This window comes from Alternaria dauci, chromosome 2, assembly GCF_042100115.1.
Source record: "Alternaria dauci strain A2016 chromosome 2, whole genome shotgun sequence".
In the NCBI taxonomy this organism is placed as follows: domain Eukaryota; kingdom Fungi; phylum Ascomycota; class Dothideomycetes; order Pleosporales; family Pleosporaceae; genus Alternaria; species Alternaria dauci.
The window spans coordinates 740,613-754,609 of NC_091273.1; the positions used below are offsets into that span (position 1 = coordinate 740,613).

At 51.6% G+C, this 13,997-nt stretch overlaps 3 protein-coding genes across 3 annotated transcripts; 2 read left to right on the forward strand and 1 right to left on the reverse strand.

Annotated features, from left to right (window-relative positions):
• Window positions 1–1,638: 1,638 nt before the first annotated feature.
• Window positions 1,639–2,579, forward strand: ACET3X_002328 (uncharacterized protein; the record flags this gene model as incomplete). The annotated part of the gene is made up of 2 exons (XM_069449059.1): window positions 1,639–1,695; window positions 1,779–2,579. 2 exons carry the CDS (start codon window positions 1,639–1,641, stop codon window positions 2,577–2,579), a joined length of 858 nt encoding a protein of 285 aa, XP_069308875.1.
• A 3,381-nt stretch (window positions 2,580–5,960) lies between these two features.
• Window positions 5,961–8,574, reverse strand: ACET3X_002329 (uncharacterized protein). The gene is made up of 2 exons (XM_069449060.1): window positions 7,872–8,574; window positions 5,961–7,765 (listed from the first exon to the last, which is right to left on the reverse strand). Exons 1-2 carry the CDS (start codon window positions 8,068–8,070, stop codon window positions 6,153–6,155), a joined length of 1,812 nt encoding a protein of 603 aa, XP_069308876.1. The 5' UTR covers window positions 8,071–8,574; the 3' UTR covers window positions 5,961–6,152.
• A 190-nt stretch (window positions 8,575–8,764) lies between these two features.
• On the forward strand, window positions 8,765–10,770 carry ACET3X_002330 (uncharacterized protein). Its single transcript, XM_069449061.1, has 2 exons — window positions 8,765–9,409; window positions 9,497–10,770. The coding sequence occupies exons 1-2, from the start codon at window positions 9,042–9,044 to the stop codon at window positions 10,431–10,433; spliced, it is 1,305 nt and encodes a 434-aa protein (XP_069308877.1). The 5' UTR covers window positions 8,765–9,041; the 3' UTR covers window positions 10,434–10,770.
• The last annotated feature ends 3,227 nt before the right edge of the window (window positions 10,771–13,997 follow it).

Consider the following 13,997-nt stretch of genomic DNA (forward strand, 5'->3'; position numbering starts at 1 on the left):
TCTTCATAAGATATTGTGTACACACTCCTTTACAGTACGATCTATGTATGATGCTCGGTTTCATAACGAGTATTGTGCTCACTATCATCGCTGATGATTCCTTCTATACGATAAGCAACCATGTCTTTATACAGTGCTCCAAACACTGTGACAATTCATTTGACATGGCCTGGGGTAGATTACTCCCAACATAGACCATCTTCTACATTCCGATGATCACAAATTGAACCGATCTTTCGAAGTAGATCAGGCTCAGCATTCTAACCTCGCAGTAACTCTCAGACACCTCAAGTCAGACAGTCCAATGAAAATGTCCCCACTCGAGTCGCAGGTGGCGTCTCTCAGTTTAGGCGGCCATGTTGGATGGCAGTTTCGTATCGACCTAGCATTATCAGAGCCTTCCACATGCTCTTCGCCAGCTTCTGAAATGTTTGACTTCAACTATATGCCAGATTCAGCCGATCCGACAGACAACGACGAAGAAGCCGTCCCACTTTTGTCTTCCGTGCTTATGGAACAGATGGTAACTGCTCTATCGTCTAGTGGTGAGAGTCCGATCCTGGAATATCTTTTTTGGAACCCGGTTACCCTTACTGATGTTGAGGTTCTTGTCCCGGCACTGATCAACAGCGCTGCAATCATGGATCAGCTGGTTGTGAATATCGGCTACTTCAACGCATTAGGACTCATTCAGTCTTGTGACCTCGAGCACATACTCATACACCTTCTTGCTGCCGGCGATGGTCAAAATTATCTCTACGAAACAACTAAGGCCTATATTGAGCTCGAGTGCAGGCGCCATCAGCACGTGAAGTACATCGACTGTCAAATGTGGGCCAAGCCTCCTGGGAAGACCAATAATCTGATCAAAAACGTTGAGCACCGTGAAGCGATTGGTAACTCTTCTCATTCGCAGTTGCACACCGGCTCAGGGTTAACGGACCGGAAGCATTCTAGGGTCCGGCTACCGCAAGATGATACGCGACTAGTCGGCGCAATGCTTAACCCCCTGGCTTCTGAAATGAACAGGAGCCTCGAGTATGGATGTTTGTGGGGCCAGAGAAAAGCCATTCTTGACTCTTTATCTGGCAGGAAACAGAAGAGGGAGATTGTCGTGAAGCTCCCGCCGACGGAACCTGCGCCTGTGGTTCAAGTTTCTACTCGTACGTTTGCCATCCAGGGGCGAGCAAACTCATCCCTATGCCCGTGAAATGACAAGGAACATCGATGCAATAGGAGATTTCGGAGCGACAGGACACGTAGTTTCGATCGAATATAAGATGTTTTTCATCCTACTGTTGCTTATCGGCGGTGCTGGGTATAGTTTGTGTGATGACACGTGGATAACATAGGTATAACAAGGGCGCCTCCTGCCTTAAGTCAAGCCAGGCCGTATAAGATGTACCGTTAAATATATTTTACTCATCAAATACTTCACAGGAGATAGGGCGATGAGTGATCCACGTTGTGACGTTGAACTGTTTGCGGGGATTAGCGCCGCTGATAGAACTTCAGGTGTCCATTGCCGAGGTACCTGGACATTTCACAACTCCCCCAATGCCGACTATGACGACGCCATACATGCCACCATGATACCCTCATAACGATGTTTGACGACTCTGTCAATATACACGCATCATGAAATCCCCAACCACGCCACCAAAGGCTATTCTTTTCGACATAGGTGGAGTAGTCGTACGTACTCCGTCAATACCGCCTATGCCGTCCTTCATCCTCTTGCGCGACGAGACGAACATAGCTAACGTTCTTATCTACAGGTTGTAAGCCCTTTTCAGGCAATCCTCGACTATGAAATCGAAAATAAGATCCCTGTCGGCTACATAAACTACGCCATCCAGAAAGGGCCCCATGACACAGGCGCGTGGCAACTCATCGAGCGCGGCGAAGTCGAACTCAATGATGATTGGTTCGCGTCATTTAAGAAACAAATAATGCGGTCAGAGGTCTGGTCAGAATACCTCCAGAAGCTTGCGCAACAGGGAAGCGTCGGCGGCGGACAGGCTATCGATGGTGGAAATCCACGGGTACCGGACATCAACGCGAAGACGCTGTTCTGGCGCATGATGAAAATCAGTCGGACACCGGACCCATACATGTATCCTGCGCTACGAAAGCTAGGCGACAGCGGGAAATTCGTTTTGGGCGCGTTCAGCAACAACATTACGTTCCCTACGGGCATCCTCGACGACGAAGGAAAGCTCTACACGAAAGACCTTATCCACCCGCCAGCTCCCAATCCGTATGCGAACGACTCCACAGACGTTACCACGTGTTTCGACGTCTTCCTCGGTTCTGCGACAGTGGGTGTCAGGAAGCCGGATCCGGAGGCGTATAAGCTGGCGGTACGCGAGATGGATAAGATTGCGAGGAAGAAGGGGATGGGAGGTGTGACGGAAGGTGACACGCTCTTCCTAGACGATATTGGCATAAACCTAAAGTTCGCGAAGAAGACAGGACTGAGGACGATCAAGGTGAATCTGGGTAAGACGAAGGATGCTGTAAAGGAGCTGGAAGAGGCAGTCGGCATTCCGTTGTTGGACGATAAAGCTAAGTTATGAAGATCTACTTGTATCTTATCACAGTCGCAAGCCTTGGAAGCCACCTCTATCTCCTACTCTTTTCTATGTCCACCACTTCGAAGAACCATCTCTAGGTCAAACAGGGTCTGCGATCAGACCTTCCAAGTCCGCCATTCTCCTGTGTGCCTCTCCCTCTACCAACCCGATCACGGCCATAAGCGCACTCTTGCGATCTGTTCCCTCTTGAGGTAAAACGAAGAACATCTCCGTGCCATCCAAGACATCCCAGCCAACAACACTTGCACGGTACTTCTGGATGGTTTCCCCTCCCAACCTGCTTTGGTATCTGCCCATAAGAACTACCGCGTGCACTGGAGGGCGGAATGTCCAGGTAACAAGCTCTTTTACAGGATCAGCATGGCACAAGATTTGGACGGAAGAGGGTTGTACTTTGCAGATAGCTCAAAAGAACGTCATCGTGGTTGGTAACAGTGCTGAAGGCAATGCCTGTCGTTGGCAGACGAGGGCCTCTTTCATTAGACGACTCATACGCCATGGTAGTTGTGATGACGGTGATATGTCTTGCTCTTTGCGATGGGGTACCAAGTGAGATCATATGTCGAGCGAGCCGCTTGCTCTTTCGGACCACAAGCATCATTCGGATGGCCTTATCGTAGCAAAGTCAGTCGAACATCTTGCTGCTACTGACCGGTATAGCAATCAAGAAGACAAGCTCCGCGCTCACAAAAGTGTGGAGGTTTCTTCTCAGTACAAAAGACCTCTTCAACGCTTCTACCTTGAACATGGCAAGCCAGCCCGTATTAGCAGAAGATGTCAACACGTTCACGTTCCTCAATACTCTAATTCCTTCTCTCTGGCCTAGTTGCACTTCTGCCATTGTTCATCTAGGTCGTTGCTTCGACAAAAGAAACAAGATCGAATACACAACCAGGTCAAAGGAGCTGAGTTCGCCGAGACCAATTGGAAACAGGATAGAATAGTAGTGGAAGAGCGAGGTAGTTTCTTCCCATCAAGAACATTGAAATAGGTGGTTTTCTCTGCAAAGGAACATTTATCCCCTTTCGCTTCTGCTAACACCACTACTTCCAACAGAACTGCTACTGTCCTTCGCCGCCTTGCGCGCATAATAATCATCGTTCAGCATCATGCGTCCAACTTCCGTCTCTGCAACTTCCAACAGTCGTTCCAGTGCTTCCTTCCTGCTCCTGCCCACTTCAGGTCCCACTTCCAAGCTTCTGACCCCGCCCTGGCCGATGCTGTAGAGCGAAGCGCAGAACGCAAGGGAAGGGTCAATAATTTTCTGTTTGGAAGCACTGGGGTCTTTGGGCGGTGGATGGCGTCCTAAGATGCAGGACGGTGGTTTGAGAGGGGACAGAATCCATGATTGCGCTGTAAAGGATGTCAGTCATCAGGTAGATGAGAGGGGTGACGGTATGGTTCTCTTGCTACTTACTCTCAATCAGGTCAATGAGGTATCGAATCTCAGTCTCATCTTCTCCTCGCAAGTTTGGAAGCGGTTCACGAGTTCGGCCTAGGCGCTCCTGTATATTTGCCGCTAGATGATCCATTTGTAGTCTTTACCAACAGGATGCATTGACGAAGAGCAATGGCAGAACGGTCTATATGGCGAGAAACCGGTGAAGGATTGTGTAATCTGCAAGGTTTAGTGGAGTACGAGAGTGTGTTTGTTTGGTCGCACAGTGAGGCGGGAGGTCGAAATAGTGGCATCATTCGAGGCAGCAAACTTTGTGTAATGGTGGAAGCGATCCAACGACATAGCTGTTGAACATGCAAGACGTAGATATGAAGACTAGTTCCAGAGACAGTTCTCAGGTCTTCAATCATATGATGTCATCACGAGTGCCATCAGCTGAGAGTTGTGAATATTATGATTTGGTTGACACGGTTTGTCCTAGCTAGATACTTTTGCATGAAATGGCACTCATGTTGCAGAGGACAAACATGTCACGCGAACGAGAACTGTCATTATCAACGCGCAAGATGTTGATCTTCGTACTGCGATAACTATGCTCCTCCCTTATCCATTTGGTTGTTGGAACATGTCCTTCTCATCCCCTGTCCTCATGCTCCTTCACTATCTTCTCTGTCAACAGTCTGCTTCTTCGCTTGGGCTTCCTCTTCCTCTCTTTTCCTCCTCATCTTGTAACATTCTGCCCAATAAATTATAGTATCTTTCTCACTCTTCTCAGCCGCCTTTTTTTCCAGGCTATGCAATAGGCCCAGCAATGCCTCCTCTCTCGTCGCTCCGCTATGCAGTCCGAGATCTACACTCTGAGGCTGACTGGAAGCTGGGTCGGTGGGACCGGCAATAAGGCTAGCAAGATATTCATCCGGGTCGAAATGACTCTCGTACACAAGGACGGGTGCGTTGTATTCAGGTCCAAAGACAGCGTTGGTGAGCGATATCACGTAGGCAAGAGTGTGGCTGTCAGCCTTGGTGACTGTTTTGGCTCTGTCTGCGGAGTTCACGCTCATGTTGGGTCAAGGTGTTGATAACTTACATGAAGCAAAATAGAGTACGACTCTTCTATAGTGAGAGAGGCGCAATAGTTTGCTTGCTACAGCGACAACAACGGATGCAGAGAACAGTCTCCAGTCTTGTAGCAGGAATGGAATTTCCGAGAAAGGTAAAGAGCGAACCAGAACTACACGCAGCTCTTTGACCATCCAGACAGCCTCGTGATGGCCATGCGATGGTCGTTATAGGTGACGTCTTCTTCGAGTTGGAATACAAGGTGATAGATCCATTTCTAACAGTTCATGCCTTGCATGTCGAGACGTACGGCAAAACACCGGCCTTGGAAATAGCCTCTGCTTCTCTATGGGGTACAAGGACAATTCTCGTTGATTGTACATACCTAGGTAAGCATGCATCAGCTTATCGCCAAGCGCAAAGACGATTACTACTTCTCCCCTTATCTCACTATACGATTGTGCCTAACCACACTTGACGACAAGATTCCGTGTGTAATCTAGATGGCCAAGCAAGAAGGGGCGCAAAAACATGCTAGGGTTGAAGAAAAACAAGCGGATGGGATACCAGTTTGGGAAGGGAAGAAGAGGAAGGCGAAGCTCGGTAGGTCTCAGAAACAAGTTAGCGTGATGATCAATCCAAGCGCCGCGGCATTGGCACTGCGAATGTATACGAGGTCTAGAATGCAAGAAACCAAGACCGCCAAGATATTGTTTATCAACGTTGGAATCTTCCCATGCGCATGTAGGGGGGTTACGGCACGCAGCAACAACCTCAGGAAATGAGTGTTGGTGGCGCCTACTATGAATGCTGGTACGCGAACCCAGGGTCAATGCTTGGCTAGGAAAAGATCCGTCAATCAATCATGTACTACCACAACGGCCCCAGTTTTGCAAGATTGGTATGCTATAATGTGGAGATGGGAAAAGCCACTAGCTAAGAATATCTCTTTCGTATTCGTCAAATGACAGTCATGTAAACAACTCCATTCCTATGCAAGACGAGGAAACGCCAGAAATGAACGCCATGCTATGCAACACCCGAAATGTACACATCAACATACCAACATGCCATCGTATCTATTATGTCCCAACGTGTCATGTCCCCCAGTCGTCCCATTCTCCATTTTTCCGTTGCTGTGATCGTTCCCGACTGGTACTCTTCTTCCTCTCTTTTGGCGCCGGGTCTAGGAACCCATCCGGTATGTCATTCCAGTTCTGTGTTCCTTTTGGCGGTGCAGTAACGGTTTGTACTTTGTGCGCTTTCCGCTGGTCGACCGCTTGCTCGTCGCTCGAGACTTCGTAGTCGTCGTCTTCGTCGTCGGATATGTAGTTGTACTGGTCAAACTTCCTCCTGTCGATTGTCTGGAGTTGAACATCGCCATCGGCGTACATGCCGCGTTCCCTTCCTAGAATTTGGTCGGCTTTGTTTGGGCTTCTCCGTCCGTCGATTGGGCCTTTCGCGATGCCGTTGGTAGTGGTGAGGTACTGGGTCTGCTCGCCGCGGCCAAGGGGCGCTTGCCATTCCGGACGTCTTGTGGCTCGTGGAGGAGGCTGGCTGTATTGGCCGGGCATCCATCCGTTTGGAGCGCGAGTGGGACCCCTAAACTCTGCTTCAGTAGGAGTATCAACACCCCAACCAGCAGCGCGCTCACGCTGCTTCTGCATCTGCTCTTCTCTCTCCCTTTCCCGCTTTATCCGCTCGCGGGCTGCCAGCCACTTGGAACTGGGTTCCCATGACCACCCATCTCCTGTTGTGGTTACAAGCGGTACGAACCACTTGAGCGGCGAAGGGCCAAAAACGTGTGCAATGTTACGTTTCCAGCCCAGGTCGAAGGCGTTGGGCAGCATCTCGTTGTCGCGCTCGTCAAGGTAGCTATCGTAGCGGTCTTGATTCTGCTGGCGTTCTCGGTACTCGTAGGACTGGTAGTGCGGTTGCGAGTAGCCATTCGCATGGCCTGGTACGGGAGAGCGCGAGGTAGAGCGCGAAGGCGGCTCGCCCTCCTCGGGTCTGGTCACTCCCGGAAGAGCGTTGGCGTGGATCTCGCGCAACTGGTCGCCAACACTCAAACGTCCGTTGGCTTGCGCATCGACGTAGTTTCGGTCGTTGAGCTGGTGTTTCATCGTGTTACGGAGTGGTGAGAGGTAGCGCGTCTTCTCCAGACTCTCTATCGTAGTCTGGCCCCGAACTGTGAGCCATAGGTGCCATGCAGTGAAGCCTGTGATGACTATGCCGATGATGCCGGATAGCACGGCAAGCAGGACGTAGTTGACGGGCATGAAAGACTCGGTGTATTGTCCATCGCTGAGTATTTCACTCCAGACCCAAGTCGCCGATGTCGCAAAACAGACCCAGCAAAAGAAGGAGAGGTATATCAGGAAGAGCACAAAAGCCTTGTAGTTGCGGAGGCCGACGCAGGTGGCGAGCCATGGACAGTGGTGGTCCATTTTCAGGACGCAGCGCTTGCACGTGGAGCAGTGGTGGGAGCGGTCGGGTTTCTTGGACTGGCACTTGTTGCAGAAGCGCAGTTCACCAGTCGAGGCCTTGACGGTGAAGGACGTGTACTGGATCTCTCCGCCCTCTTGCGACGGCAGGTGGCTGTAGCCATTTTTGATGTTGAGCGGCGATCCGGGGTCGGTAAATACGGCGGTGGTGTAGCTCCAGTTGAGCATGAGATAGAGGAAGATGCCGAGCGTGGACGAGAACTTTCCTGTGCGACCCGTCAGCCATCGCATTGCCCATGTTCATGCAACGGGGTCTTATTGGACGTGGGATAAAATTGGATTGTGACATGTATATAGGAAACAAAGACGCACCCGTCCAGACATTCTTCGAAGGCACAAATCCGATGCCTGCCTGGACCCATACGGCCCACGATGTCAGGCCGTAGACGAAGACGAGGGGGAAGTAGGTGACGGTGGTGCAGCAGTACCGTTCCACCTTCCTGGCCCAGCCGCGACGGCGCATGGTTCTTGAGGGGGAGCTCGGGGGAGAGGGCGAGCCCAACGTGGCCATAACTATGGGCGCAGCCAACCAAGGGGCATGTGGTGCGGTCGAGTAGGAAATAGATGTGTTTCTGCCTTGGGAGCCCCCCGTGTACAGCGCAGATTGAGGATGGGGCGGGCTGGAGAAGGGGGAGGATGCGGAGGACAAGAAGCCGGCGCACGACTAGTTTCAGGGTGCAGCGGCGCACACCATGTCACAACCCAGCAAGCACTGCAAGAGGGCGGGAAACGGTGGCTATGGAGCAGCCAAGACTACAGAAACAAAGTCGCACAATAGTCACGACTCGCCGCCGCAATGTTGGACACGGCGGAACTTGTGCCCGCCAGTGTCGTCGTCGTCGTCGTCGTCGCAGGCGTGTCGACGGACGACGACTAGGGCGCATCACCGGGTAGCGTGTCCCTGAGATGCATGTGGCGCGGCTCACGTATATGATCGACCCGTGGACCTCGACAACCACGCCGTGCACGTGACAGGGGCCGTTGCTGGAGGAGCATTGCAACAGGTAATGCAAGCGGTACGCTGACGGCAACGAGGCAGGTCTGACGTGCCTGGCGGGAAGCTTTTGGCCAGGTTCAGCTGACAAGTCGCACAATCAGCCTGCAACGGCCGCGCCAGCTCGAGTAGCTTGTTCCGCTTGGCCACTGATAAAATGATGACAATCCCGGCTGCATGCGCCATAATCTAAGCGTAGCCTGATACAGTGGTTACAAGACCCAATGTCGGTGCCACACCCCGGTCGGCACCCGTATTGCTCCCGCCGCGGCCTGCGACATTTAGAGATAGCCGTCGCCCAGCCAGATCTGCTTCGGTCTTGCCAGCCATTGTCTAACCAACTTGACGCCTACCGAGCGCGCCGTCGTTGTACTTTGTTATTGCCATAGCGCCCTCTCTCTCCTCCCCCCTCCCCGCCCTGACTCTTCGCGGACATGTCTAACAACACTCTCCTAACAACACCCTTTGGCAACACGATATAGCCCGACATGCTTGCATCCAGGAAGCGGCCCCTGCCGCTGCTGCTGCTCTTCGTCCTCGTCCTCATCGGAATATGGTACCACAGCAGAGACTCCGATAGCATATATCTGCAATGGGTGTCGTCGATTGAGTCGCGGCCTGCAAAAATACCCTCCAACAGAACATTAGGCTTCGGCGCCGTCGTCGTCGTCTCCAAGGAAGGCTCCTCGCGTCGCCAGCCGCTCATCCAGGCCGCCAACGTCACCGACATCGACCTCACCATCCCGCCACAGCCAGAGTGGACCGAGGGCGATGTCCAGCGCTTCATCAACGGACAAGAGAAGGCTCAGAAAGGGTCGATACTAGCGTGGCTGGGGCACCACAATGCCCTCAAGTGGTAAGACATGCCACCGTTACTCGGCACCCGTTTTGGCGTGCATCCGTCGCCCGTCGCTGTAGAGCTGCTGCTTACTCGCTTATCAAGGTTCCTTGACTCTGGCCTCGAGACGGCTCTCATTCTCGAAGACGATGTCGACTGGGACATTCGTCTGCGCAGCCAGCAGATCCCCCTCGCGGCAAGTGCTGTCCGCCAGCTCCTTCCTCCGCCGCGCTCCCACCACCCCTACGCCAGCGCGTCCAGCAACCACACACAGTACTGGGGCGACCAGGATGCCTGGGACCTGCTCTATCTCGGCCACTGCGGTGACTACTTCGACGTCGTCACCGAGGACGGTCCCAAGACCGACCGCCAATCCTTTAATCTGACTGCTATGCCCCACATCCTATACCAGGACCCTACCCTCCCCGCATGGCACAACCTACATCCCTTCACCCAGGCTTTGTTCCGCCTACTGGGGATGCCCGCAGGAACGCGCGTCATCCACCGATCCAAGTTCCCTCTCTGCACCTTTGGATACGCCGTCACCCGCCGCACCGCCGAACGCCTCCTCAACGATCTCGCGCCGCCCAAGCTGAAGAAATCCGGACCTCGCGCATTCGATGTTGCCCTTCTCCACGCATGCAACAAGGGAGAAAAAACGCCATCTCCCACGCCAGAGTGGCAGAACCCAAAGAATTCGCGGACCAGAAGCAAATACCCGAGCCCCGGACTCCGCTGCTGGACTCTAAACTCTGAACTATTTCACCACATGCCAGGCCGCAGCGAGATTGACCTCGTTGGCGAGACAGTCGGCGAGTCCACACATGGCATTCCCCCAGTAGACCTGGCGGCACAAGCCCAGGTCGTCTTTCGAAACGAGACTACAAACATCGACTGCGGATTCTGGAGCGGCGCATTCGCATTCGACGAAAACGATACCGACCGACTCCACTACCTCCAAGAAAAGGTGGGCAGACAAGGCATATGCCTCAAAGAAGACAAGAAAGATGAGCGCACATACCCGGAAATAGAACCGATATGAGAACACCTCGACACACACCACCATCACCACATGACCACCTTCCATGTACATATTAGATTTCACGACGAGCAACTTCTTAGCGAATCACCCGACTTGGGTTTACGGGCATTTTGTAGGAGTACCAAGTAGGGCTTCTCAGGCGATATGATAGCCTGACCAAAGGCGCACATGGACTTTTTTCCGCGTTTCAACTCTGACAACTTCTGGAGCAATATACCATAACGGCAAATTTCGGCAATCATGGCGTATGTATGCGACGGGCATGGTTTGCAGACCACCTTTTGTTTTTTTACCTCACCATTATCAGCATAACTTGGAGCGATACTATGAAACCAATCTATCTTGTTTTTACCACCCTACTTCCTTTGCTTCTAGACTGCAGACCTTGTTACGGTATGCGATTACTGATTGCCAGAGCTTACACGCGACAATATGTCTTGTGTTCTTCTCGGTACGCGGCAGCATAACTGTACGATCGCAATATCAGGCATATCCACTTTCAATCCTACACAACTGGTGGGGCCGTAACTCAACACCGCGCAATCACCGACGTCATGGCGAACTTCGGGGCGAACTGCGAGGCGAACAGCATTCATCAACACTAAACATGCATCACGAAAACATTGATGCACCAGCTACAGTACAGTAAAAATTCCCCCACTTTCAAAATGCCATACCTCGGATCTACAGCAAGAAGAGAAGAAAAAAAGATGTCGTAACACAATTCACCTAAACCCTCGCGTTCCTGACGATCCGCACGCTTCGGTTTCAGGACCCGGCAATGCAAGCACAATCCCAGCGCCAAGGACTCCCATGTCGATCTCCTTGACTTTCGACATCGGGGACAAATAACCCTAAACCTGGTGACGACGTGAAACAAGCTTTTTTGGCACCTGGTGTCGGCCCGATGTCAGGTCTCTGGGTTTAGAGGGGGGAGAGGGCAAATGAGAGGGGAGAGTGTTCACGCGATGTGTACGCGTTCGTAATGACTAATCTTGCGTGTATAGAGGAGGAAGAAGGCTTTGTGTAGTGGTTCATCTCTGGGAACTCTTTTTGGGTCCTGCAGCTGCCGGATGTCTTCGTATTGCGTTAGACAAGGTCTTTTGAGACAAAGTGTGCTGTTCATAAGGGGGAAACTTTCTTTTCCTTTCATCTCACCTAATTTCTCTCATCTCATCTCATCTTTCTAAAGTGCGCTGAATGGTGTTTTGGGGTGCTGCGAATAAGGCTCACCACATACAACCACTGCTTGCCACGTAGCCTTTTCCGCCAGAATATTCACTTACAAAATAAGCATTTGTTCCATCTTCCAAGTGAGCGGTGCTGACTTGTTCGCTCCTTCGAGAGTCCAACTCGTCGTGAGGCACCGAGTTCATCATGTTGTCAATTGCGTCGTATCTGTGTCCGACATGTTGTGGTCTCTTCCACTCATGCACTGAACTGACTACCCACATGTGTCCATTCATTTGTGCTCTGTACATTGTAAAGCTCAAAAGTAGGGTATGAACAGCCAGTGGAAATTGTTGAGCCATGACTAGTCAGGGTCCTGATTGTGTCGTCCTACTGGTATTGTACTGCAACTTACAGTACATTAAATGCATACTCAGTAGTCTCATCTTCGTGCGGAGAAATTGGGTTCACCCATGTATGGAGGAGTATGTCATGTAGAAATGAGTTTCCGTCTTTCACGGCACCGGATAGAGGAGTTTCCCCAATGTTTTCCAGTCCCTATCTCGATGGGTAGCAACCAGCACTCGTCAAAGAAGACCCAGATAAAGCATATCTTGGTCGCGTCTCATGGTTCGATGAGATCGTCGGCCTGGAATCTTTATCAGACGATAGCTTCGACAGGTTGTTCTCCGCAGTCTACTGATTCTCATGGACTTGACGTTGAGTTTTCAGGTCGGAAAGTCTCCACGGATATGGTCAGAACTATCGGAGACAAATTCATATGTATACCTGCACCATGGTTCTAGAAATATGAAGGATCCGTTGATGGAGAGTCGATGGGATGATGGTGAATTCTCCCTGGTTTTTTAATATCGCATCCGCAGCAGCATCTACTCGATTTGTAACAAGAGATTGTGATCTCAGGATACCTAAGCTTTTGACCTTCTAGCTTCGACTGCAGAATCGTCACACCGAGGAGCTTCGCAATAGTCGTGCGCTGGCGTTCGTTCTTGCGGCTGATGATATGATCCGATTCCTTAGACACATTCTTGGACACACACCATTTTTTCAAATGTCGTTAGTGTTGTGGACAACTTCTTACAGATTATCAAAGTGCTTTGTAAGACCATATGTCCAGTACGTTCTTGTAAAGCCTTGCTTAGCAATAGCACGTATAACTTCAGACAGCAGCTTGCCCTGCTTACGTACAGGTTGAGGAGATCATCATTGCGCATCGTCCATTCGAACTTGTGTTCTTCCGATCTCTTGGGTATCTTCGGATGCATCGTTCCAAGTGCAACCGCTGCTACATAGTCGAGAGTTGTAGATAAGACTGCCTCTCGGTAGTAAGCACAGCCGGACGCCGCAAGGCAACAGAATCTCGTAAGTTCGGCAACTCCATCGGAGCTTCCGGAAGCATTCTAAGACAGCAGCGTCATGTCCTCGAGAACATCTGACGGCTAGCCAGGCTGCATAGGGTCTAGTGTTGGCAGGCAGAGGATGGAAGTGCCTGCCAGAGTGGGAAGGCGTGTGGTATGCCATTGGCCGCTTACAAAATCAACGACGCGACAGATGGTGCCGCTGCCCTCCGCCACCTACCTTTGTTTATGCAATCATGCGCCAAAACTCTCAGGCCATCGTGCCGCACATGAAGGCTGCACCAGTGAAGCAGCATCATTACGACGAGGGTTTTGGCGAACCTACCGGACCATATCATACATGACTATACTCCAGGAGTAATACACTTGGCTGCCGTAGTCCAGGCTATCGTCCAGTTTGCCGATGCGGCTTTGTATCCTGCGATCTACCCAGTGTGCTCCCCAAAGCTCAACCCAATGATTATCGCGATACAGGAGGCTTCCCAGGGGACCGAAAAGCGACGCTACCCAGTGCACGACACGCTGCCAATTTCGCGCGTTTGTGGGGATGGCGTGCAGCGACTATCATCACCTCATGCGGACGCAAAGAGCTTCTGATTGGTGTTTGGTTGGTGTTTGGTTGTGGCTGAGCAGGGCGCACCCCGAAGACTCCTCCACGACTACCGGTAAGAAATCGCACTGCTAGTTATTATTCAGACACGTCGTATTCGCGAACCACCACCACGAACCACCCTATGCGCCTCCAAGCACGAGCATGCTGCGGCTGCATGTATTCGACATACCGAGATCATGACCCAGCATTGTAGCAGACAAGCGAGTCCAACATACATAGGTACCAACCTGGAGAAGTTGAATGCTTCGCTGGCCAATCGGGTGCAGTCATTATACGGTTGACGCGCTGCAAGAAGCAGGATATCCCTGTTCGTCGACTAATGTAATCCAAAGTACGTGGGCAAGTCGATGTGAGGACTGTAACACAGGGCTTTACCGGTAGCTGCCCAGAGTCGGAGGATAT

Coding starts and splice junctions, on each gene's coding strand:
- ACET3X_002329 (XM_069449060.1), bottom strand. CDS start 8,070: ATGGCCACGTTGGGCTCGCCCTCTCCCCCGAGCTCCCCCTCAAGAACC. Junction 7,766..7,871: donor TTCGAAGAATGTCTGGACGG/GTGCGTCTTTGT, acceptor CGGGTCGCACAG/GAAAGTTCTCGTCCACGCTC.
- ACET3X_002330 (XM_069449061.1), top strand. CDS start 9,042: ATGCTTGCATCCAGGAAGCGGCCCCTGCCGCTGCTGCTGCTCTTCGTC. Junction 9,410..9,496: donor CACCACAATGCCCTCAAGTG/GTAAGACATGCC, acceptor TCGCTTATCAAG/GTTCCTTGACTCTGGCCTCG.